Source organism: Arvicola amphibius, chromosome 5, assembly GCF_903992535.2.
Source record: "Arvicola amphibius chromosome 5, mArvAmp1.2, whole genome shotgun sequence".
Lineage (NCBI taxonomy): Eukaryota > Metazoa > Chordata > Mammalia > Rodentia > Cricetidae > Arvicola > Arvicola amphibius.
The window spans coordinates 120827861-120852274 of NC_052051.1; the positions used below are offsets into that span (position 1 = coordinate 120827861).

Consider the following 24414-nt stretch of genomic DNA (forward strand, 5'->3'; position numbering starts at 1 on the left):
TTCACCTAGAGTCGAGCAAGCACACTGAGTCATTTTTACTTATTCTAAGTAGGAAGATCACCTGGGCAACAATGGAGGTAGAGAGAAAGGATAGAAGGCTGGAAAACTCCACCCTGAGGCAGCCCTAAAAGCTTTTGCTGATAGTGTCAAGTAAACAATATAGTTTAAACTAAACTTGTAAATTAATGATCCCCTCCCCCTTTTTCAGAAACATATTCTTCAAGAAAAACCTGCCGAAGCCAGGAGTACAGTGTTCTCGAGATCTCAGCAAGCAGGGCCGCACTAAAGTTGCTTCTGACTTGCTGCAACCTTCTGTATTCCTCTCTCTCAGCCTCACGGTCAGGACTCTACCCGTCGGGGAACAAACCCATCTTGCACATACCAGCTAAGCATGTTTAACTACGAACGTCCAAAACACTTCATCCAGTCCCAAAATCCATGTGGCTCCAGACTGCAGCCTCCAGGACAGGAAGCCCCCGGCTTCCCTAGCCAGACCAAACAATCCTCCATCGTCATCCAGCCCCGCCAGTGCACGGAGCAGAGGTTTTCTGCCTCGTCCACAGTAAGCTCTCACATCACCGTGTCTTCCTCGGCTTATCCTGCTTCCCAGCAGCTTGGGGGCCCCAACCCAGGCCAAAAGGTTACTGCCACCTATAACCAGTCTCCAGCCAGCTTCCTCAGCTCGATTTTACCATCTCAACCTGATTACAGTAACAGTAAGATCCCATCTGCTGTGGACTCCAAGTAAGTGAACCTGTGTACACTGCGTGCGCCATGAGCTTTATCCGGGGAGATCTCAGGGTGAGCGGCTGTTATTCTTTAGAGTGCAAATCGGTAGTGTGAGCTTCATTCTCACTGAGCCAGGAAACTGGCAGGAAGAGGTCGTCTAAGCCTTCTCCAGTGTCCAGACGGAGCAGGACTCAAATTGCCTACTATCGCACTATCGCGCACAAGTACATCCTTATTATTTATCATCTTCAGAAAGAAAAAAAGAGCAGATTTCTAACACACCAGGGAATGGTGAGCTTTCTGCTTAGCTCTAAGTTAAGTTCCTCTCACTCAAATTTAATTCCTCTGAGGTCTGGCTTGGCTGGGTTGCAGAACACCTGTCTGTTCCGTGTCTAGGATTTCCTCCCTTATGAGCAAAGGCTATTAAGTTTCTTCTCGTAGTCTTCTCTTCCTACCCTCTTCTCCCTCTAATCCTGACTATCCACTTGGCTAATATAATTTAAAATTAACACTTTTTTAAAAAGTCTGGAACTCAGTCAGTTAGCCACTTGCATAAATGGTCCTTACTGGCATCAGCAGGGAGGCTGGAACAGAAGAAGGATCATGGTTTTAAGGCTTGTGTTGGTAGGGAAAGCTGTAACTTGTCGAACTTTGTCGGTTGGTCTAAATCCAGGAGCAAATACCTAGAACCTTATGCAAGCATGCACTATATTTCCATAGCCAGAGACTGCCCTGGAGGAACTCAGCCTGAGGAAGGGACACCATGTGGAGTTGAGCTTTTTTTAAAACATGAACAGAATACTTTGTACTTATTTAAAGTTAGGGCTATCAGTTTTCATATTTCTTGGCTGGCGAGAATATCAGCAATTAAACGAGAGGCATCTCAAACATTGTCTGGTGGACCATGTCTTGTTGGAGTCTTAGTGGAATACTTGCTGATGTCTTCTCTACATTTGTTTGATGTTGAACAGAGAAAGGACCCATAAATCAGCGTAGAAGTGAACGGTTTTCCTATCCATACATAAACTGATACTCATGCCATTTACTTGTATGAATTATTAAAGTGTTCACCAATAAGATGACTGAGCTAGTTTTTCTAAAAATTATATTATTCATTGAAATTCCAGAAAAGCAGCTAAATTAACCATAGCAGTTCAACTTGTAGTGAAACCTATTTCATACTTTTAAAAATAAAAATTAGGACACTCAAAAACTGGTTGGAATTCTATAGTTATTAAATTGAATTATATATAATGGCTGATGACCAATAATTCCTGCTTTGGAATATAATATTCTCAGAGTTTTGACTTAGTATTTTAAAAGGTCGCCTTCCTCCCCAGTTCCCCACAAAATCCCATTGAATTCATTTCATACTTCTTTCTTGTTCACAATTATTAATATGATAATTCTCCACGTAGCTTCTTGGTATTTCTAAGTTTCTTATACCGGAATTTTAAATATATAACCTACTCTGACTGTAGTATTTTCCCTATTAAAGTCTTTCAATCCTATTCCAATTCTGCTAAGAAAAAATAGTTATCAAACAAATATTCACAGAGCCTCAACCACATACCTAACTTTGCGCAAAACTAAAAAGAGGCAAAAATAGAGACTAAGAAAGCAAGTCTAGGAGGTCCCCAGACCATAGATCAAAGGTCCAGCTTTAGCTGTTCCATTTTCAGCAACTGTAGATAACTCTTCTAATCTTGCCATCGCTACTTGATACCCATTCTGAGTCCAGCTGTATGGGGTGGAAAGCCCTGGCCCTTGAACATTTGTGCACAGCTCTCTCATTGTTATGAAGGGCTCAGGATTGCTCCATCTTCTAAAGCAATCTCTTGATTTCTGACCTAAAGACTCTTGAAAAGCCTACTTCACTTCTCGATGATGGGAAGTTCTTAGGCAATGGTTTTAGCAATTGTTCAAAACCACACAGTGAAAAGTGAGTGGAATTCTTTCATTCTAATTATTCCTTCCAAAGAGCTTACCATGAGGCATTCAGCAAATAGCCTGCTTGGTGATCCAGTTTTCTGAGCTGTGTCATATTTAATGATCAGGATTAGTGGTGAGCAAAAAAGACCTTAAAGCAGTGTAAAAGTAATATAATCAAGGAAGGGGGCTTCACTATTTACTTACATATTTGATTGATTTGACTATTTACTTTATTGGACAAATCAGACTATAGTTAGGGATTGATAGAGACAACTGGAAAGCTCAAATATCTAGAGTGTAAAGGGAGAATAGGCACCATCAGTTTCTAAGATAGTATATCTTGGCTCAGCTGGCAGTATCTCCCACAGCTGTGCTTTACAGTGGTGGGCATAGAGTGGCAGGGTGATGAGTGTAGGCACCTGTTACTCATCAGTCTGTTTACATTGACCCTTGGGATAGTCACCAGGTCACAGAGTGGCCCCAGTGCACAAAGTGAAGGCTCTGGTTCCACTCAGTCTTTATTTCCTCTGAATCACAAGTCCTTTTATGAATCTTGATCTCCTTTGGATCTGGATGACTAAGGGACATTTATCATGAGCATTGTAAAGTATTCCTTAGAGCAGTGGTCGGTTTCCCCATCAACTAGAATGATACAAGTTTGCCCGCGTAGGGTTCTAATTCATCAAACTAAGTTAAAATAATGTAAAACACTAGGAAAAGTTTGATCCACCAAACAGTTAACCATACAGGATTTTTTCATTGTTGTCCCTGCTCTCTATCAATGTCAGTATGGAAATTGGAAAGGGCTCAGGATAGCTTAGATAAACATTTAGGAACAGAATATGATATAAGAACTTAAACTCTTCGAATTATTTTCAGATTAGTGACTTTTTTCCAAATCCTTCTTTAAAGTTATGTTTCATGTTCTATCTTCCTCTAATTATCCTTTTCTTTCTCTACCAAAAACTAATCAGCTTAGCAATACAAAAGAAATCATCACTACTTTAAAAGTTATGTTTATATTCTTCATTGTTTTTAATTGAGCTATACATTTTCCCCACTGCCCTTCCTTCCTCCCCTATTTCTATGCAGTGGTTTGGATCATTTGGGGTATAGAATTAACTGGAATTGGAAATTAATAGAAAAGCCAGAGATCCCATTGAGGATCAGGAGAACCACAAAACACAGGTGTGTGCTGGTCAATTCAGCTCTAAAACAAAGAGCCATGATTGGCAGTATTTACCAAATTCCCTGGTATAAAGACTTTGACAGCATCAATTTCAAGCCCTACTGGGATCACATGTTACTAGAAAGAGATGCTAAAAAAATCAGCCCTCTTGAGCCCAGGAGAGGCAGCTGGAGCACACTACTGCCTGATGTCCATCTCTCCATCAGACAAGAAATTCAACAATCAGGCTGAAAGAACATGAACCATCACATTCTTTAGGGAGGATCTTCTAGATGTCCTCTTTATGACTAAATTCCCCCAACACACACACACACTGTATTAGTTTTCTCCTGCCAAGAGAGAAGATAACCTCAGTAGCCATTCTTATAGCATCCTTCTTGACTGTTATCAGGGTCATTGGTGTTCTTGACAACACTAAAAATTCTAAGTGGTAATCTCAATATTTCTAAACATGGCTTACAGAATGAATTCAATTCTATCATTTTCATGGGGTTTCTTTTTTTCTTTTTTTGAAGCTATCAACAATCCTCAGTTAACCAACCAGTAAATGCCATGTCATCCCAAACTGCAAATGCTAAGCCCACTCCAAGGACTCCTGACCATGAAATCCAAGGATCAAAAGAAGCATTGATTCAAGATTTGGAGAGAAAGCTGAAATGCAAGGACACCCTTCTTCAAAATGGAAATCAAGTGGGCAAGCTATCTGTTGTTTCGTACAGAAGGCCAATTACACTATTAAAGATCTAATTCCAATGAGAAAGTTCTGAGGCTGAGAATATAGCTCACTGGCAGGACACTTACCTAACATCAGGTTGATACCCAGTACCACTACACACACACACACACACACACACACACACACAAAACTTCTGTCTCTCACAGATCTATGGCCATAGAGGCAGCAAGAAATAGGATTCACCTTTTTAAAAAGGAATATTTGCTTGCTTGAATTCATTATTATTCTAACATGATGTCCACCATTTGGGTTTCAGTAATAAATAGATGAAATATTTTTTTAAAAAAACTAAATAATACAACTAAACTTTTGTCTTACACATTATTTTCTCAAAAACTCAATATATTGGCACATTTCTACTCTCCCTTCCCTAGGGTTTTGGAAAATTAGAGACAGGAGGATCGGGAGTGGGAAATGAGCTTTGACTAGATAATGAGTTCAAAGCAAGTCTGTGACCCATGAAATCTTCTCTCTCTCTCTCTCTCTCTCTCTCTCTCTCTCTCTCTCTCTCTCTCTCTCTCTCTCTCTCTCTCTCTCAAAAAAAAATAACCTTTACCTTCTCACAAAATGTCTGTCTGCCAAGTAACTAATGGAAAATGTTATCAACTCAACTTTTTGTACCTTAACAAGTGTAATTCTTAAGTAGCTCTTAATAAACAATTGAATTAGTTGCTCATCCTTGAAGACAAAACTCCTTAGGAAACACTGAAACATGGGAGCACAGTTTGAAGTTCTGACGTAGAGTACTGGTTTTCCATGTATATCTATTCACACAGCTCTTACTATATCTCATCACCGCCCTCTAGAGGCTGACCTATGAGGAGAAGATGGCTCGCAGGTTGCTAGGTCCCCAGAACGCTGCTGCTGTGTTTCAAGCTCCAAACAATGACGTCCAAGATTCTTCACAGGTAAGTTAAAATGACTGATGTATAACTGTGACCTTTGTTTTTCTTTTTGACATAGGATCTTTGGCCCAAAATCTGGTTGAATGGATCCTCCTTCCACAATTAGCTATGTATCTGGGACCACAGAGGCACGCAACTCTGGCTAGCTTCAGGCAACTTTTTTTTGTTGCAATTTTTAAGTTGTTTGATGTTTTCAGCTATGTGTGTGACACATCTACTTGCTTCTGCCATGCTCCCGAGTTTGAACATGCCCTTTATTGAACAAACTAATAAGATGACTCTATTGAGGGTAATTAAAATTAAGATTAATAAAAGCTCATTTTCCAGAAAAGGATTAACTTCAGAATAGAGTGAATGCGCATAGATTTGCACCTGACCAAATTAATTATAACAGGTAACTCAAAAACACATGTACAGTGGGAAAGACAAACTGAAGGGTGATTACCCTTCAAGCTGCCTGCTATAGCCTCTTAAAAAGTCTGCAAGGCTGTGAGCAACAGAGATGGAGCTGGGAACTCATTGAGAAAATAGATATGAAATAAGAATGAAGACTTTTGTTTATATTAAAGGCAACTAGACTAACTAGAAAGGATGGATGACAGTCTAATGGATAAGAAGTAGATCTTAGATACTGAGCACTTCATTCATTCATTCATTCAGCCAGCCAGTTTACATGGAGCATCTACTGCATTGAACTCGGGCCACGGCATAGGCAGTTATAGCCGGAATAGGACATCTCCATCTCTTCTAGTAGAATTACTCAAAAAAAATTACTTAATATTTATGGCAATGTATGAAAGGAAAGTGACAGTACCAGCACAAGAAGATAGCAGCAGAAACATAACGAAGGGAGAAAACACAAACCTTATTATTTTATACACCCAAACTTTGATCCTAAGTAATAAGAAATGTCCAATTACAGTAACTATAAACAAAATATATCTCTGCTGTAATTGAAATACTCTACTTCTGAAAATAACATGGTAAAACCAAAAGTTTTTTTTTAAAAAAAAAATCTTATTTTTAGCTGGCCAGTGATGATGCATCACCTTTAATCTCGGCATTTGTGAGAGAGAGGCAGGGAAATCTCTTAGTTCAAGGTCATCCTGGTCTACAGAGTGAGTTCCAGGACAGCCAGAACTACACTGAGAAGCCCTATCTTGTAAAATAGATAGATAGATAGATAGATAGATAGATAGATAGATAGATAGATAGATAGATAGATAGATAGATGATAGATGTAAAAATAAAAACAATAAAACAAAAACAAAAAACTTATTTTGAAGATTTTGAGTTTTATTAGATTATTAGGTTTGATTTTTGTTTTTGTTTATTTTTCCTAAAGAAATAGGATGATTGCTGACTTGGTAAACTGTTTTCACTTTTTTAAAGGAGTCTTAGACTAGACAAATTTTTTAGATTGTTTTGAAATGCCAAAATGCACTGGCTAAAGAGATTCATCCCAAAATAAATGTTTGTACTCAGATTTTCTGTGTTTCTATTCAAATACTTCATAGATATTTGGGCTGAGAGTACATTTTCTACTTCGTTTAGATCTTCCACTGTGCCAAGAACAGCAACATTTACACAAAACAGGCATGGAATATATAATCAGTTAATTCAATTATAATGTTCATCAATTATTCACTTTATTCTCTAGAAGAAACAATTTTCTGGCACTCAACATAAATCATAAAAGGTAAATAAATATTTTTATTTGGCAGGAGCTAATTCATGTTTCAAGTCTTTTTTATAGTTTTATCCATATTTCTAAAGGTGTCCAACAGGATTTTTTTTCCATGAGCTAAAAGGAGAAGTATTTTCCAGTCTATTAATTGTCTACTGTTGTTGGTGGCACTGCTCAGCAGTAGCCTGACACCTGCTGCCCAGTGCCAGCATAAGTGACCTCATATCTATTCCTGCTTTGCTAAAGTACAACCCCAAGTCAAACACGCCAGGGGAACACATCACCCTTTTAACACAAAACTACTCTCTGAGAAGTAAGCGACCATCAGTGTTGGGTTCAGCTGACTTTTATAAATCGCACCTGTGAGACTATCCTGTTAATTCTTTGGAGTCCTTACTAAGGAAATGGTCGGGTCATTTGCTGTGTCTAAAATGGTAGCTGTACAAAAGCCAATCACGACTGAAGTAGCACAGACGTTCCTCTCAACTACACTTGCTTACTTCTGCTTCGTTTGAAAGGACCAACTGCGTGTTAACTTTCTCCTTTTGTTTGCATCTCAAGCAGCACAACCCGGAACATGCACGGCTGCAGGTTCCCACATCACAAGTAAGGTAATTCCGTTTAGATTGTAAAGAGACATGTATTCTGCCTAAAATGTATTCCACTAAAAATATAATATGTAGTATACACAGCCCTCAAGATTACTATATTCTTTCAAAACACAGTGTGAATTTTCAAGTGTCAAGGGTGATGCTGAAAACTTGTATGTCCATTATCAGAGCTACCTCAAAGGGTGTTTTTTAAACATTTTGGTCAAATAGTAAGGACCATGCTTCCATGTTAAATAACTTGTCAGAACAAGGGAAGCACAGTACTATCTATGAGGCATACATTGATCAACTTAAGGAACTTTTTTAAAAAGAGAGGGATAGTCAATATTCAATTTGTGCCAGACGTTTCTAAATTGTTATATTTCTGACAGTCATTAAATAAGCCCTTCATGTCTGTCTCCATTGTCACCATGCCATCAAACCAAAGCAGAGACTCTGAACTCTCTAGCGTGATGGCCAATTGTATTGCACGAATGGAAAAGCAAGGACATTTCTGTGCATTCACTATTAAAATATTGTTGTAGAAGTAGATCCTCCTCAAGAGCAGAGGCAAATGACCAGGACGCCATCCAAGAGAAGTTTTACCCACCACGCTTCATTCAAGTGCCAGAAAATATGTCGATTGAAGAAGGACGGTTCTGCAGAATGGATTTTAAAGTAAGTGTTTTTTAACATGCTAAGGACGCATTAGCGATGGGTCACCAAGTTTGGGGAATTGTCCCTCTTACCAAACTTTTGCACCAATTCTGAAGCTGGGCCGACGCAAGTTATAGCCTGGTTGTGCCATCTTCCAGCTGTGTAAACTTAGACAAGTTAAATAAACTTGGACAAGTTTATCCTCTCTACATTTTGTTGTCTCTTCTGTGAAATGGGAATAACAAATACTACTTACCTCATAAAGTAGGAAAATGAGCTTAGTAAACAGATATCCTGGATACACGCAGGCATGCACGCACGCACGCACGCATGCACACACGCACGCACAACCGACTTAAGCACCTGTAGTTGTCTATTCATCCCTTCAAGCTACTCTTCTGGATTTTCAGACTAGAATGGCGCTCTAGCGGAAACCTCGTCACATTTTGATTATCCTTATTCTAAGAAGTTTTCCTTGCAAAATATCTTTCCAGATTCCCTATCAATGAGAGTTACTGTTTATGTTGAATGTCTTTATACAAAAACATTTAAATAACTAATATTTATGGACAAAATTGTGGTGTCCATATACCTTGTGGGACATAAAACATAAATTAATGTTCTAGATAAAGTAATCAAAAGGCATCTTAACGAGTTTGAGACTGTATTTGAAGGAATTGGGTGTGGTTTGAAATAGTTTAAAAACAATACAGTAATTTCAAGTTTTTAATTTCACAGTGAAAATTTATAATAAATGTATTTTGAACTCCTACTTTCCAATTTTGATCCCAAACCCAGATGACAAAATTGTTGAAAATCATAAATGGAAACCTGCTGTATTTCATTTGTAGGTGAGTGGACTACCGGCCCCTGACGTGTCATGGTATCTAAACGGGAGTCCAGTTCAATCAGATGAGTTGCACAAAATGATAGTATCTGAGAAAGGCTTTCACTCGCTCATCTTTGAAGTGGTCAGAGCATCAGACGCAGGGTCGTATGCCTGTGTGGCCAGGAACAGAGCCGGAGAAGCCACTTTCACCGTGCAGCTGGACGTCCTTGGTAAGCCTCCAAAGAGATCCTTCGTAGACAGCCTGACTGAAAATGAAAGAGTATTATGAAAGACAATATTTCAAAGAAAAGTTCAGCGAACTCCAAAGTTAAAGTTAACATCTACAGAATCTAGAGCAATGCCAATTTATACTTAAAACAGCAAAAAAGACATTTTAGGAGGAAACAGTAATATTACAGTGCCAGATCTACCACCAGTTCTTTTCTAGAAAGGTAATAAGAAGATATTGTAATTTTATTTTAATTATTGGGGGAGGAGTGAAGAAGGGGTTTGTTTTACAAATCCAAGTCACAGTCCATTGAAGGGAACCTGGAAGCAGGAACTGAAGTCAGGAACCTGGAGGCAGGAACTGAAGCCGAAGCCATGGACAAAGCTACTGCTTCCCAGGACTTGTTCAACCTGCTTTTTCTTTTTAAAAAAACTTTAGTTAAAATATAATTACATCATTTCCTATTCCCTTTCTTCCCTCCAACTCCCCCTAAATCTCCCTTTCCAGTCCCTCCTGAGCCCCTCCCTTTATACTCTCAAATTTATGGCCTCTTTTTCTATGAGGATTTTAGATAAATAGATATTGATGGATAGACAGACAGACAGACAGACAGAGAATAGATACCTTTTGGTATTTTATAACTAATTAGGAATTGCATCCCTGGGGAAGACCAGTTCTCCCCTCTCAGCAAGCATTAGTTGCCTGTAGCTTTTCATCTAAGGGTGGAGCCTTGTGAGATTTCTCCCTTCCATATTAGCACATCTATTGGTGCCCTCCTTGTTCAGGTCTTGTTTAGGCAGCTATGTGTTACTGTGTCATGGGTGAAGGCTTTCCAGCATTTAGTCTGTGGTCAGACTTCTTGTTCCTACGGCTCTTACAGCCTTTCTGGCCTCCTCTTCTGAAATGTTCTCTGAGCTTTTGGTGCACGAGTTGTGTTGCAGATGTATCCATTGAGTCTGGGTACCCCATAGTCAGTTGTTCTCTGTACTTTGAGCAGACTTGTTTCTGTTGTGGTCTTCACCTACTGTAACGAGAAGCTTCTTTAGAGAGGGGTGAGAATTACAACCCTTAGCTGTGAGTATAAAGATACATATTTAGAATGCAGGGAGGGTTTAGCTCTACTGGTCTAGGAGAGCCATAGTAATAAGTTCTCTTCTAATCTCCATGACGTCACTACTCCTAGGTAGCCGGCTAGGTTTCCAGTGACAGGCATGGTTTCCCTCCTGCTGAGGCAGCTGTAAGTCCAGTTACTTGTAAGCTGGTTACTGCCAACATATGGGTGTCAGCATTGCACCCTTAGGTGTATCTGGCAATGCTGGTCACAGTTCATCAGAGCTAGGCAGGACTATTGATTGCTTCATCCTTTTGCTAGTTCCTTTTGGTATTACAAAAGCTAGTCCTTGGAAGGAGACTTTCCATCACTTGAATCCTGCTAGTTCTCTCTCTTTAGCCCCTACCCCACACATGCCCTTTTTAACTTTCCTACGGTTTCTTGTTACTACAAGTCATATGCTCACATGTTAAGATTTGGAGCTAGGAATCACATATGAGAGATAACATAGTATGTTTTTTTTTCTTTCTGTGTCTGGGTTATCCCACAAAATATATTTTTTAATTTCATCCATTTACCTGCAAATGTCATTATTTTATTTCCCTTCCAGCTGGATACTATTTCATAGTATATAGGTCCACATTTTCATCATTCATTGGTCAACTGAAGGGCATTTAGGTTGTTTCCATTTTCCTAGCCATGGTGAACAGAGCAACAATTCGCATGGTTGATCAACAATTGGCAGAGAGAATATTATATAATTTTAGGGGGAGCAAATGAAATAGTATAATCTTTTGTTGATATAACTAGAAGAGGATTTCTAGTAGAAACTTTAGCCTAATAATTATCTGCCCTATAGCCTGAATGTAGCCATCCTGACTCAGGCTGATACAAAATTGCCATAGGCTGTCACAATGTAAATCCCTACTTGAAAAATGGACACTGGCTGTTAATTTTTAGCTCTGCCCTATGTTATATTTACTATGAAAATAGTGTCTAACCATAACCAAAAAAAATCATATTTCTTAGAAAAGCAGGTTCTGATAAAAACTCTCACCTCACACTGTGGCAGCATAGCTCTGTAAAAACCCATGTCCGGTTTTGAAATTTTACCATCTAAGTACTTTAAATATATCCTACATAATGCTTTAAGCTATGGTATTACCACACAAAAAAATATTTAATGAATCGTTGTCAGTTATATAAAAGTCTGATAAGGTTAAAAGATGAGCAACGTCCTTGAGCTTATACTCTACCTAGATCAATGAAAGACCTTTAGGACTAAGGGGCCTCAGCCAAAGGAAAAAAGGAGTGAGCAGGGAATAAAACACATATGTGCATGCCTGCCCAGTAATACACTTCCCTCTATTCAGCTTTGGGTAAACCGTATCTGTGCCAGTGGCTTCATAAATAATGTCCTATTCCAACAGAAAGAGAGCTTGGCTGGAACCCATCCAGTTTCTTCCTTTCTCCTTTAGGAAATCCGCCTTCAGTGTCAGCTCACCATTTGGTATCCTTGTAGGTGGTTGTGATGACTGACATCTGCATATTAGCAGTTTACAAAGCACCTTTTCTTTCATATTCAGACAGATCCATCATTACAACCTGGAATTTGTTTAGTTTTGGTTTTTTGTTTGTTCGTTTGTTTTTGTTTGTTTTGAAGGTGTAGTTAGCGACAGATAAAACTGAGGCTCAGAGAAACTAAGCAAAAATTTTCCAGTTTTACATGGCTGGAGGAGCCAACAGAGACTTCGTTTTGTGGGGTTGAGGATCAAGGCTACAGCCCTGCACAGGCAGGACAAACACTCGACTGCTAAGTTGCATCCCCAAGCAGGATCTGAACTGTAGATGTCTGCTTCTTTCCCCAGGGATGCACGCTGCCTCCCTGTAGACCAAGTGACTTACTTCTTTTAATAAAACATGGTTAAAACTTCAATAGATCATTGCATTCCATTTTAAGAACTCTGAATATAATAAAATAATAATGTATGTTATGGTCTTTTATCTAAGAGTAAAAAGGATCCCAATCCCAACGTTGCTTCTTAAAGCTTTAATGTCAGCATACACACTTCATAATATTTTAATTTGGCTTAATGTCATCTTTATTGATTTCCTACCACTATCCAGCAAAAGAGCATAAAAGAGCGCCAATGTTTATCTACAAACCACAGAGTAAAAAGGTTTTTGAGGGAGAGTCAGTGAAACTAGAATGCCAGATCTCAGCTATCCCTCCACCCAAGCTGTTCTGGAAAAGAAACAATGAAATGGTCCAGTTCAACACCGATCGGATAAGGTAGGACGCGACGTTCCTCATTGGCATATACATTGGTTGGGCCAATCTAGTTATGCTTTTTATACATATTATAAATTATAAAATTATGGTCTTGTGTTGTCTGTTCTTAAAAATAAATATTTAAGTCAGATTCGAGTAATCCTAAAAATAAGGCATCACAGAGCCTAGAGTTCATCTTTTTTGACAATAAAGAGGCATGGCTACAGGAAATAAATGACATGAAAAGATTAAAAGCGGATTCTTTCAGGGAAGAGAGAGTATGTGTACAAGTTTCTAGAGATCCAGCCTAGGGTCTTATTCATGGCAGACAAATACTCTACTACAAAAAGATACCTCTGCTCATAGGTGGGGTGTCTAATTTTTCAAAGTCTATTAGCTACTGGGCATTGATTAGAGTCAGTCTTGGAGTTTTCAGCAGCCTTTTATTACTAATTAAGTTCTAAAAGGCAGCCATAGCACTTCAACTTTACCTGAGAGAAAAGAATTTTAATTCCCGCAGCTTAGTTTTTGTTTGTTCCTTTCCAGCCTATATCATGACAATGCCGGAAGAGTGACTTTACTGATAAAGGACGTAACCAAGAAGGATGCTGGGTGGTACACAGTGTCCGCAGTCAATGAGGCTGGTGTGACCACGTGTAACACAAGACTTGACGTCACAGGTACGTCACAGAGCAGCTCAGCTTAGCCCTGGAGCTGAGAAACACACAGCTCAAATGATTCCTCGTAATCATTTTCCCATCGTATCTGCAGCTGACTATGAAGTTCAACTACGTATTTTAAACAACTCTTCTAAATTTCTGTTTGTTTCAGCCCGCCCAAACCAAACGCCCCCAGCTCCCAAGCAGCTGCGTGTTCGACCAACTTTCAGCAAATATTTAGCACTTAACGGGAGAGGTTTGGATGTGAGACAAGCATTTAACCCAGAAGGAGAGTTTCAGCGCCTAGCGGCTCAATCTGGACTCTACGAAAGTGAAGAACTTTAATAACTTTGCCCACAATGGAAAACACAATCTCACTATTAGCAATATAGCTGATGACTTTGTAGGAAAAAAAAAATCCATGGCTGTATTAACAGCTTACGGCTTTACTTAGGTCGTATAACTAACACGTGTTTAAAATATTATTAATCCTCCAACTCTGGTGCAGCCTGTCTACTCCTCTGACCTGTGAAGCCAACAGTAAACTGAGTTTATGGGTTTATATGGTAAGCGACTGGCTTGAGTTACAGTTTCTTAGAGCTTGAGTCCTGCACTTTTAACAACTATGAGTTATGAATCAAAACCTTTGTAAAACTGCTAATATTTGCAGTAAAGTGTATGGCTATTGCTTAACACACACCGGTTTACCTGTTTTCTCTTGTAGGAATACTAACATGATATAGATTATCCGAGTGTTCTACAATTTCATGTCAAAAGAATAAAATTCAAATAGTTAAAACAGACTTGTCTCAACTTCACGGAAGTCTGGAATGATATTCACAATCAAACTTCTGAACTTCTGAGGTTTTGTTTTGGGAGGGGGTTGTTTCTTGTTTCTGTTTTTGCTTTTGTTTTTATCAAGACAGGGTTTCTCTCCGGCTGTCCTGGCACTCATTCTGTAGACCAGGCTGGCCTCCAACTCACAGAGATTTGCCTGCCTCTGCCTCCCAGAGTACTGGGATTAAAGGCATGCGCCACTACCTCCAGGCCAAACTTCTGGATTTTATAAGTGAAAGAACACACAGCAAAACCTGTGAATAAAACAATTCCAAAATACAGAAGTGTCATTCCTGAGAAGAACGTGAAGCTCATGGCGCCGGCAATTCCTTCTGAAAATGTTTTTCCCATGACTTACACTTCAAAGGCAGCCACAGCAATGCCAATCATAGTCCTCAGTTTGTGACTTTATGCTCACCAGACAGTGGAACAAGAGCCATCTCTAAAGGTCATCTCTGCGTTTTGTATATTGAATGTAAATTTCAAGTCTGGGTGTTTTGCCTCCCACGTTTTCCGAATTGAATAACTTGCTATATTAGACAGCCTAATTTGTGAGCCCCTGAGAGTGGAAGCACAGAAAGCTACAACTCCTTTCATGAAACTGTCTTAAACTAGAAAAATGACTTCTTTCTTTGCCTCAAGCCTCTGGCTGTGACCTTGGCATGGTCTCTTCTGTTCCTTCAATGAAAGGTAGGTTTTGATCCTCAGTACTATGTGGCCTAGTTTTGCTTTATGTCTGCAGTTAAACATCATTTATCAACATTTCTCTCCACTTCTTTCAGGGCAGTAACAAAAAGGGCTTTATCTTTTGCCTTCAAAACAGCACAGTGGTGTTCTCTGTAGGCTGCTGTGGAGCGCGCTGGGCAGAATTCCTCTTTCGTTTCCTCTTTTACAGCCCTAAGAATCCCTCCGGTCCTCCACCCTGGTGGGTTTGAGCTTCCTTAATTCACAGACCATTTTTTTTCCTTTTCTATAATTTGTTTACGATTCTTCTCATCTTTACACAGATGAGACATGGGTCTGGGCTCCCAACACTACTATCAATTCCTGTCATACAATCACTGACGATTCTAAGAGTGTTTATGGCAGGCACACACATATGGATATCAGAAGACAATTTACAGGAGCTGGTTCTCTCCTTCTCCTATGTAGGACCCAGGGATGGAACTCCGGTTGTCAAACTTAGTGGCAAGTGCCTTAACCTGCTTAGCCACCTTACTGTCTGTCCCAGCAACAACTGAGAAAACTAGCACCGCTCCAAGTTTTTGTTCTCTGCACATGTAACCTTTTGTAGCCTCTCCTTCCCTCTTGGAGGAAATGTTTCAATATGGTAAAAGTGTTGCCATTCAGAGGAACTCGCCATACACCAGCTTGGAAATCCACCTGGAATGTCAGCACTTGGGAGCTGGAAACAAGGGACCCCTGGAGCAAGCTGGTTAACCCGAGTAGCATTTGGAGACCCTGCCTCCATATGAGGTGGAGAGCGATCAACACCTAACATCAGCCTCTGGCTTCCTTATACACAGAGGTGAACTTGTACCCACACGTGTGAACACATGTACACATATAGATAGCACACACATACATATGCAAACAACGAATTTTATACATATTTCTGACAATTAAGCTATATACTAATGTGCTAAAAATCTGAAAAAAATACTTGAGGATTACATATATAGAATGATTAACCAAGAGATGGAGAAAGGGACTCTAATACTTTTAAATGCACATTATAGCATTCTTATAAAGTAGAAAGCATATTTTATAAATGTAAGGTTAAATGCATGCAGTTCTATGAAAATAATCTGAAGTCTCTAGAACTGCATGCATAGATGAATGCTATTAGTTTGATTGATAGGATGGGACAGGTCTATCAACAAAGCAATGATGTATATTATCTAAGAAAGCTGGCAGCTGGGAATCACATGCTGGTTTCTCTGGGTATTCTTTGTCCTTGTATCTAAGAAGACCCAGGTCAAGTTTGCATGGCTAGAATTAATCAATCAACTGTTGTAGATTGCCAAATGTCATATTTGCAAGTTCCTATAAAATGTGCAAAATGAATTGAAAGCATCTTCTGTACTTTCAAAGGACTTAAAATCTAATTCTATAAATGGACCACTAGGGAAGAACAGTTGGAAGGAACTTGTGTGTTTAAATCACAAGGGCTTGGAAACCTGCAGATCGGGGCAGGCCGTAGCAGTGCTTGGCAAAGCATCGAGAGGTAAGATCTGAACTAGGGCTGTAAAATGAGGAGAATGTGCTATGCTGTGCCAGCGAAATTTGAAAGCAAGACTTTCTTCATGCTTGAAGCTGAAGAGATAGCTTCACTGTTTCGAGCGTTTGCTGCCATTGCAGCTGACCTGGGTTCAGTCCCCAGCACCCACATGGCAGCCCCAAACTGTCTGTAACTCCAGTTTCAGGGGATCTGACGCCCTCTTCTGTCCTCTCTGGGCACTGCATGCACTTGACACATGTCCACACACGCAGGCAAAACAATCTCACTCATAAAATAAAATAAAAATTTAAAATATTTAAAAGTAAGGTTTTACTCATGCTGCATTATTGTTCCAGTCTGAGAAAGATAAGCTTCTATGAAGCTTCAGCACTAGATTTTACAGCAACTTAATTTATGAATCATTCGGCCAATGAACTGAAAGGTTCTTGCACTAACTAATGTTAATATCCATCAAAACTCTGGGTATATTTTCCTTTCATGTTTACAGTCTGTTTCTTGAAATTTACACTGTAAGGACACACACAGACACATGAGCAAAAAATTAAGTATACAGACACACTCTTGCACACACACAAACACACACACGCACACACACATACACACCTGAAAACAATTCAAATGATCAATAGCCTGCTCCTGTGGTCTCAGTGAAGCAGATTTAGAGAAACAAGTAAAACAGGAGGTAAAATCAGGCTTTCTGAGATGGTCACTTCTCATAGAAGATTCTGTGAGATGAAACTGGCAAGAAGACACAGAGCCAGGTGTCTAGACAGGAAAAATAGGAAAAGAGCCCTGTAAAATATCCAGGACATCTGGCCTTAGGGTTTCTCCCTTCTGAATGTATAAACTTACTACTTTTCCTTTCCCTGGGGCTTGATCTGCTGTATTACCTGGATGTACATTTTGTTTTTGTTGTTCCTACCAAGAAGGGCACCTGGTAATGCCCTGGACATCCACTGGCTCACTCCTTCCAGCCCCTTACATCAACTACTTGACAGGTTAGGGCAGGAGGATAGTTTCAGCCCAGGATTCAGAAACAAAACCTGGGCAGCATGATGAGATCCAGTCAGTAAGTACACACATGTAAATGGCTAGGGATGCAGCTCGAGGACGAAGCACTTGCCTAGTATGTGTGTGACTCAGTTCCATCCTTGAAAACTGCTGACTGTTTGGAACAAGGCTTTAGTGTGCAGTCCAGGCTTCCATAGTTAAAAGATGCTCTTGCCTCAGCCAACCACTGGCTTTTCCTTTTCTTCTGAGCATAATACACACACACACACACACACACACACATATAAACATACATATACATGATACACACACACACACACATATATGTTTGGCATGTCAATACAATTACAATTTCCTCTGGAAATTTAGGAAGCATTTTAGGAGCCCATAGATAGTCTCTCTTCTACTTCAGCATTTGTAGAAACATATCAGAACAGAAGGATAATGAGATGCAGGCAGCCTAGCCACTCAGACACCACACGAAGTACAATGTAGTTCATCGGCACAAATAATGATTTTATTTTGTATTAGGTCACTATTTTGATGGTGCTTGCTATAACTGCATAAAACCAAGACCATCTAATAACAATATGCTACCCATCCAATAAAAAAATGAGCTAAGTAGATAGATGTGTGTTCAAATTACAATATCTAGAATATATTAGTTGAAAAGGGGACATTAATAACCATTTATAAAATTGTTTGTGATTTTAAAAAACACTATAGAGTAGAAAATGCAGAGAAACTCTTTTAGTTCTTGCAGATTAGATGATACAAATAAAACACAACAAATAAAAGCTGGAGAGGCAACTCAGCAGTTAAGAGCACTGGCTGCTCTTGTAGAGGACCCAGGTTCAAGTCCCAGAACCCACATAGTGGTTCACAAGCCTCTGTATCTCAAATTCCAGGGGATCTGATGCCCTCTCCTGGCCTACGTGGGCACTACACATGTACTAGACACACATGAAGGCAAAACACCCAAACACATAAAAAATGTTTAATTAAACACGATAAGACAATGTGGGAAGTGTACATCTTGGATTGGCTCCTGAGCCAGAATCAAAGGCATTTTTCTTTTTATATAAAATATATTAACGGTAAAATTTGAATAAATATATTGACTTGTTCAGTCTTATATCCTGACCAAATGTTTGTAGCATTAGAATCAGAGAGCAATGTGTCTAGTTTGGACATGTAAAACAGACCAAGCGCCCTCTGCTGGTACCAGCTGAAAAAGACTCGGTTTCCTTTGGTAGCTGGTTGAGTCTACCTATGCAGGAGAGGCCACAGCATGGAGAAGTATCAGCCATGCTCAGTTATGGCAAACCCGGCTGATTATCTCAGCACTCAGTGGTTTGAAGAGTATTTCTTGGTTTTTCTCGCTGTTATTAAGTAGGAATTCTTCTAAAGAATTCACTATGAGGTACAATATGACAACCCCTTTTCCCAGTTAAAAAGCTAATGGCTAAGTACAAAACAGATTACATCTAGGATCCTAAGTCAACAACAAATTCACTCAGAGATTTAATATAATAATGTAAGTAGCGTAGTTTCTGAGACTTTACAGAGTCAATAAGAAGACACTGATAAGAGAATAAGAACTATCACAGAGACTGGATTCTGGTTTTAAAATGGCATTGTCTTAGGGTTCACCTTGTTACTTAGCTTCTCTAGGGTCATGGACTCTAGGCTTCTTATCCTGTTCTTTAAAGCTAGTATCCACTTATGAGTAAGTACATACCATGTTCATCTTTCTGGGTCTGGGTAACCACACTCGGGATGTTTTTTTTTTTCCTGGTTCCATCCATTTGCATGCAAATTTCAAGATGTCATTGGTTTTTTTTTTTTTTTCCGCTGAGTAGTACTACATTGTGTAAATGTACCACATTTTCTGTATCCATTCTTCGGGTGAGGAGCTTCTAGTTTGTTTCCAGTTTCTGGCTATTACAAATAATGCTGCTACGAACATAGTTGAACAAATGTCCTTGTAGTATGATTGAGCATCCTTTGGGTATATGACCAAGTGTGGTAAGTAACAAGGTGAACCCTAAGAGAAACATATATAGATCCCCAGGGAAGGGGAAATAGACAAGATCACCTGACAAGATTGGGAGCATGGGGGTGGAGGAAGAAGGGAGGGTGGAAGATGAAGAGAAAGAGGAGGGGAGAAGGGGAAGAGGGAGGAGAACCTGAGGGAACGTGATAGTCCAGATGGAGGAAAGACAGAGAAGATAGCCATGAAAGAGATATTTTGATTGAGGAAACCATTATGATACTACCAAGAAACCTGGCACTGGAGAAATTCCCAGGAATCCACAAGAACCACCCCAGCTAAGACCCTAAGCAACAGAGGAGAGGGTACCTGAAATGGCTTTGCTCTGTAGCCAGATTCATGAATATCTTAAATATCACCATAGAACCTTCATCCACCAACTGATGGAAACAGAGGCAAAGACCTGCAGTGGAGCACTGGGCTGAGCTCCCAAAGTCCAGAGTGAGAGGAGTGAGAAAATGAGCAAAGAGGTCAAGACCATGATGGGTTCACCCACTGAAACAGTCTACCTGAGCTAATGGGAGTTCACCAACTCCAGCTGGACAGGGAAGGAACCAGCATTGGTCCAAACTAGACCCTGAATGTGGGTGATAGCAGAATTATTCCTACTGCTTGTGGGGGCTTTTTGTGAACCCATTCTCTTTGGATGGATACCTTGCTCAGCTTAGATATAGTAGGGAGGGCCTTGGGCCGTCCCCAGAGCAATGTGCCTTACCCTCTCTGAGGAGTGGATGGGGGAGGGGGATAGGAGGGAAGGGAGTGGGAACTGGAATTGGTATGTAAAATGAAAAAAAGCTAGTTTGTTTTCTTTTTTAAAAAAACTGATATAAATGGCATTGTCACTTTAAAAAGTCCTTAAATATAATTTTTCCTGATGTTTTTCCTTCACATAAAAAAAGAATTTTTTTTGTTTTGTTTTTTACAAGTAGCTAAGCACTTTCCTGCTTTTGCATTTGCCCCCTTGACTGCTTTCATTCTGAGCACACACCAGTGCCTGGGGGTAAGAGGGATAGGAGGAAGAAGGGGCAGATGAATAAACATGAGAGTCTTACATTGGTTTATGCAAACATGCTTATACATGTGCCTTTATTTAACACGGGTATTTATTTTACATTTTACTGTATTGCATTCTAAGAATCAACACCAGGAACTTTCAATACTAGGCAAACATTCTACAACAGAGCCATAAACACCCTCAGCCTGGTATTTTTACAATTTATATGTTACCTTTATATTATAATTCAAATATGGAGTGTCTCTTCAAAAGTCATCTGCTAAAGACTTGGTCTCCAAAATGGCAGTACTAGGAAATAGGGGAACCTTTAAGAAGGTGGCCTATTAGGAGGTATTAATGGTTGTTAAGGAAATGCCCTCAGGGAAACTGTGAGAGCTGGGTAGCTAAATAAGACTAGAATTCAGTTTTCCTAGATTCGCAGCAGGAATTCTGTTATAAGGAGAATGACACACAATAATTATTAATGCCTGTTCAATAACTTATAGCAAAACCTTTTAAAATATAACTCACAACAAAACAAAATCTTGTCAAACTCTAAAATATGTCACTTAACACTTAGTTACTTTTTATTTATTTGTGTGTGTGTACATGCATGTACATGTGTGTGCAGGTGCAGCACACAACGCCTGTCTGCGCTCTATGCGTTACCATACAGTTCGTGAGCTTCAAGCAAGGGGCTGGAGGTTGAAACATACAAAGACATGCACAGAGACAGAGAGACAGAGACACGGACCTCTAGTCACTGGTAAGAAGCCCTTTATTCAATAGCACCACGGAGGCTTATAGACCAACAGTCAGGTGGGCCAACAGGTGAAAACCTTATCCTCTGATCCTCAAGGCCAAGGCAACACGTGCTCATGAAGCAGAGCTGGTAAACAACTTTGACACAGCCTTTAGTAACTCAAATCAGAAGGAAAGTAAAGATCTCCAGCAGGGAAGAGCAGCTGGAGGCCAGGACTCCAAATGGTCCCAACATGCAGGTGCCTGCAGAGGCCAAAAGAGGCACTCAGATTGCCTAGATCTATAGGTACAGGAAGTTGTGAACTGTCCAACATCTGTCTGGGAACAAACTCTGGTCCTACTGCAAGAGAACAAGTGTCCTTATCCACTTCGTGTTTATACGTCTTTTAATTCTTACAAGCTTCCTTCTGATCCACCTATTCTTGTAGTTATAAAGATTCAATTAAATAGTGAATTTTAAAACTGTAAAGGTTTTCACCAGCCAAATTAAATAAAAACAAATTAGTATTACAATTTAAAAATCGCAGCATCCAGCCAGGCGGTGGTGGCGCACGCCTTTAATCCCAGCACTCGGGAGGCAGAGGCAGGCGGATCTCTGTGAGTTCGAGACCAGCCTGGTCTACAAGAGCTAGTTCCAGGACAGGCTCCAAAGCCACAGAGAAACCCTGTCTCGAAAAACCAAAAAAAAAAAAAAAAAAAAAAAAAAAAAAAATCGCAGCATCCCCTTTACTCTCCGCACCATGTTTCAGTTCATTTGTATTCATCAATCCAGGCGCCATGAAGAACAGAGTAGGCTTTGAGTTCTTGGAATTTATAGCTGAGAGTACTGTCTACTATGCACCAGTCTAGCTCCGAGAGACCTGTGGGTGAGAAGGCAGAACACAGACGTAAATAGACAAAAAAATGCCTACCAAGATGTGTGGAACAAACATCCTGAAGATTTTATTGAGGAAGATGAGATTAGCACCGTGTGAGAGTTAGGGTCTTCCTAGGCCCTAGGAGCCCCAAAGGTGTTGTACATCCGCACCTAAAATGATACACTACAAAAATACCGTAGGAAGGCTTCCTTCACTGTTCCAGCAGGGGGTGCTGAGTTCTTTGTTCCTATGCCACTGGTCCACAAGGATCAACACCAGTTGGCTTTATACTCCTGTTCACTGCCATGATTTAGGGTGCTCTAAAACTAGATTTGAAGTCTAAAATAGGATAACTAAGAAAAAAAACCCGCTAAGGTTTTTCCTTAGTCCTTGCAATGACAGTCAGGACAAATAGAATGTGCATACAGGAAAATAGCACAACTGAAGGGTGTCACCTCGGTCTTTACCATCTATATGCTCTACCGGTCGGATTTCCTAATGGTAGCACCTGCATTCCTTTGCCTGGGGGCTCTTTTTGGCCACCAGAGCACACCTTGCTATGTGGCAGGCAGGTCACAGGTCTAGGAGCAACCCTCTACCGATGACTGACGATGCAGTTTTGTATATAAAATCCCCATGCCTTAATTACTTTTCTATTACTGTGAAGAGACGCTGCGATCAAGGGTGCTTATGGAAGAAAGTGTATTGGGCTTCCAGTTTCAGAGGGCAAATCCATGATCATCCAGGTGCATGGCAGCAGGCGGGCAGTCATGGCACTGGGGCCGTAAAGCAGAGCTTACATGTGGAGACATCAACCACAATGCAGAGAGAGAGAGAGAGAGAGAGAGAGAGAGAGAGAGAGAGAGAGAGAGAGAGAGAGAGAGAGAGAGAGAGAGAGAGAGAGAGAGAGAACAACCACAATGCAGAAAGTTCAAAGTCTATCTCCATTGAGACACCTGTTCCACCAAGGCTACACTTCCTCATCCTTCCCAAAGAGGGCCAAGCATTAAAGTATATGAGCCTATGGGGGCCATTCTCGTTCAGACCACTATATTCCTCTTCAGTGGAATAACTCTGAGTTTACACTGGTTGCCAGAGTTTCTCAGTAAAAAGCTTAAGTTCCAGTCACCCTCATCCTTTTCTGGATGATCAACCTTTCATGCCTGTGTTAGCATCCTTCACTTGCCTCCTAGTTCTGTTACCTGTCTCCTAGGCTTGCTTCCATCACACTGCCTGAACTCAACTCCTTTCCCAAGGCCTGCTTCCTATGACATCTAAGACTTGTGAGGTTCTATGAGAGGTCTGAATGAAGAGAACGGACTATTCCAGTCCATCTTTCCCCCCTTTATTCTCAGAATTATTTTGAGCCTGGGAGCATTTTTCCCCTTGGGGAATTTGTTCAGTCAGAAGGAATGAATAATATGCTTTGAAGATTTCTTTGCTGTTCCATGATTGCTCTAGGCTCCCTTTTTCTGTTAAATAGGTTCCTGTCTGTTGTACTAGATTTCTATGATCCTTAACTATTCACTCATGCTTACCCATAAGGCCTAAAAAAAAAACAAAAAATCAAGGGTCAGGAAGAGCTGGAAGTAGTGACTGTCTGCAGTGAAACATTATTTTCTGGATATATCAGGGAAATTGGACACATGGACTCGCCATGACTATGATTTCATTCACAAGACCTGTGTAAGATAGAATTGGCTGATATCACAGCTTGGGTAGGGGGTTAGAAAATCCCATTCCTAGCTAAGAAGCCATTGACAATGGAGGGCTGTAGAAGGGAGGGAGAGTAAGCTTTCTTCATGGATGTTGCCCCGAAAAGAATACACATGCTCCAATTCGTGCCCATACAGGCAGCATTAAATGGACTCAGTGGATGTGTGGGGGCAAAAGAGGACCAGAGAAGTTGGAAAGGAAATGTAGAGGGGAAATTTGGAAGAAACAGAATGGGAGGTGGATTTGGCTGGAATACAGTATATACATTAGTAAAATTATCAATAAAATTTATCAGAAAACGCACGCGCGCACGCACACAAAGTCAAGTACTATCTAGATCAATCTGTTAGAAAACAATTCCTCGTGTGCTAAGCGCTTTTATAGCACTAGGCTCTGACTTTACTTTTTTTTTTTTTTTGGTTTTTTTCAAGACAGAGTTTCTCTGCAGCTTTAGAGCCTGTCCTGGAGCTAGCTCTT

At 40.2% G+C, this 24414-nt stretch overlaps 1 protein-coding gene across 2 annotated transcripts; it reads left to right on the plus strand.

The window, feature by feature from the left end:
* The first annotated feature begins 344 nt into the window (after nucleotides 1–344).
* Nucleotides 345–13810, plus strand: Myot (myotilin). 2 transcript variants are annotated; one of them, XM_038332037.1, is made up of 9 exons: nucleotides 345–744; nucleotides 4366–4540; nucleotides 5393–5494; nucleotides 7740–7789; nucleotides 8314–8446; nucleotides 9277–9484; nucleotides 12662–12827; nucleotides 13353–13486; nucleotides 13638–13810. In XM_038332037.1, the coding sequence occupies exons 1-9, from the start codon at nucleotides 392–394 to the stop codon at nucleotides 13808–13810; spliced, it is 1494 nt and encodes a 497-aa protein (XP_038187965.1). In that variant the 5' UTR covers nucleotides 345–391. The 2 variants fall into 2 exon arrangements, with proteins under 2 accessions (XP_038187965.1, XP_038187966.1); XM_038332038.1 differs by having other exon boundaries at nucleotides 7743–7789.
* The last annotated feature ends 10604 nt before the right edge of the window (nucleotides 13811–24414 follow it).

Coding starts and splice junctions, on each gene's coding strand:
- Myot (XM_038332037.1), top strand. CDS start 392: ATGTTTAACTACGAACGTCCAAAACACTTCATCCAGTCCCAAAATCCA. Junction 745..4,365: donor CCATCTGCTGTGGACTCCAA/GTAAGTGAACCT, acceptor CTTTTTTTGAAG/CTATCAACAATCCTCAGTTA. Junction 5,495..7,739: donor ACGTCCAAGATTCTTCACAG/GTAAGTTAAAAT, acceptor TTGCATCTCAAG/CAGCACAACCCGGAACATGC.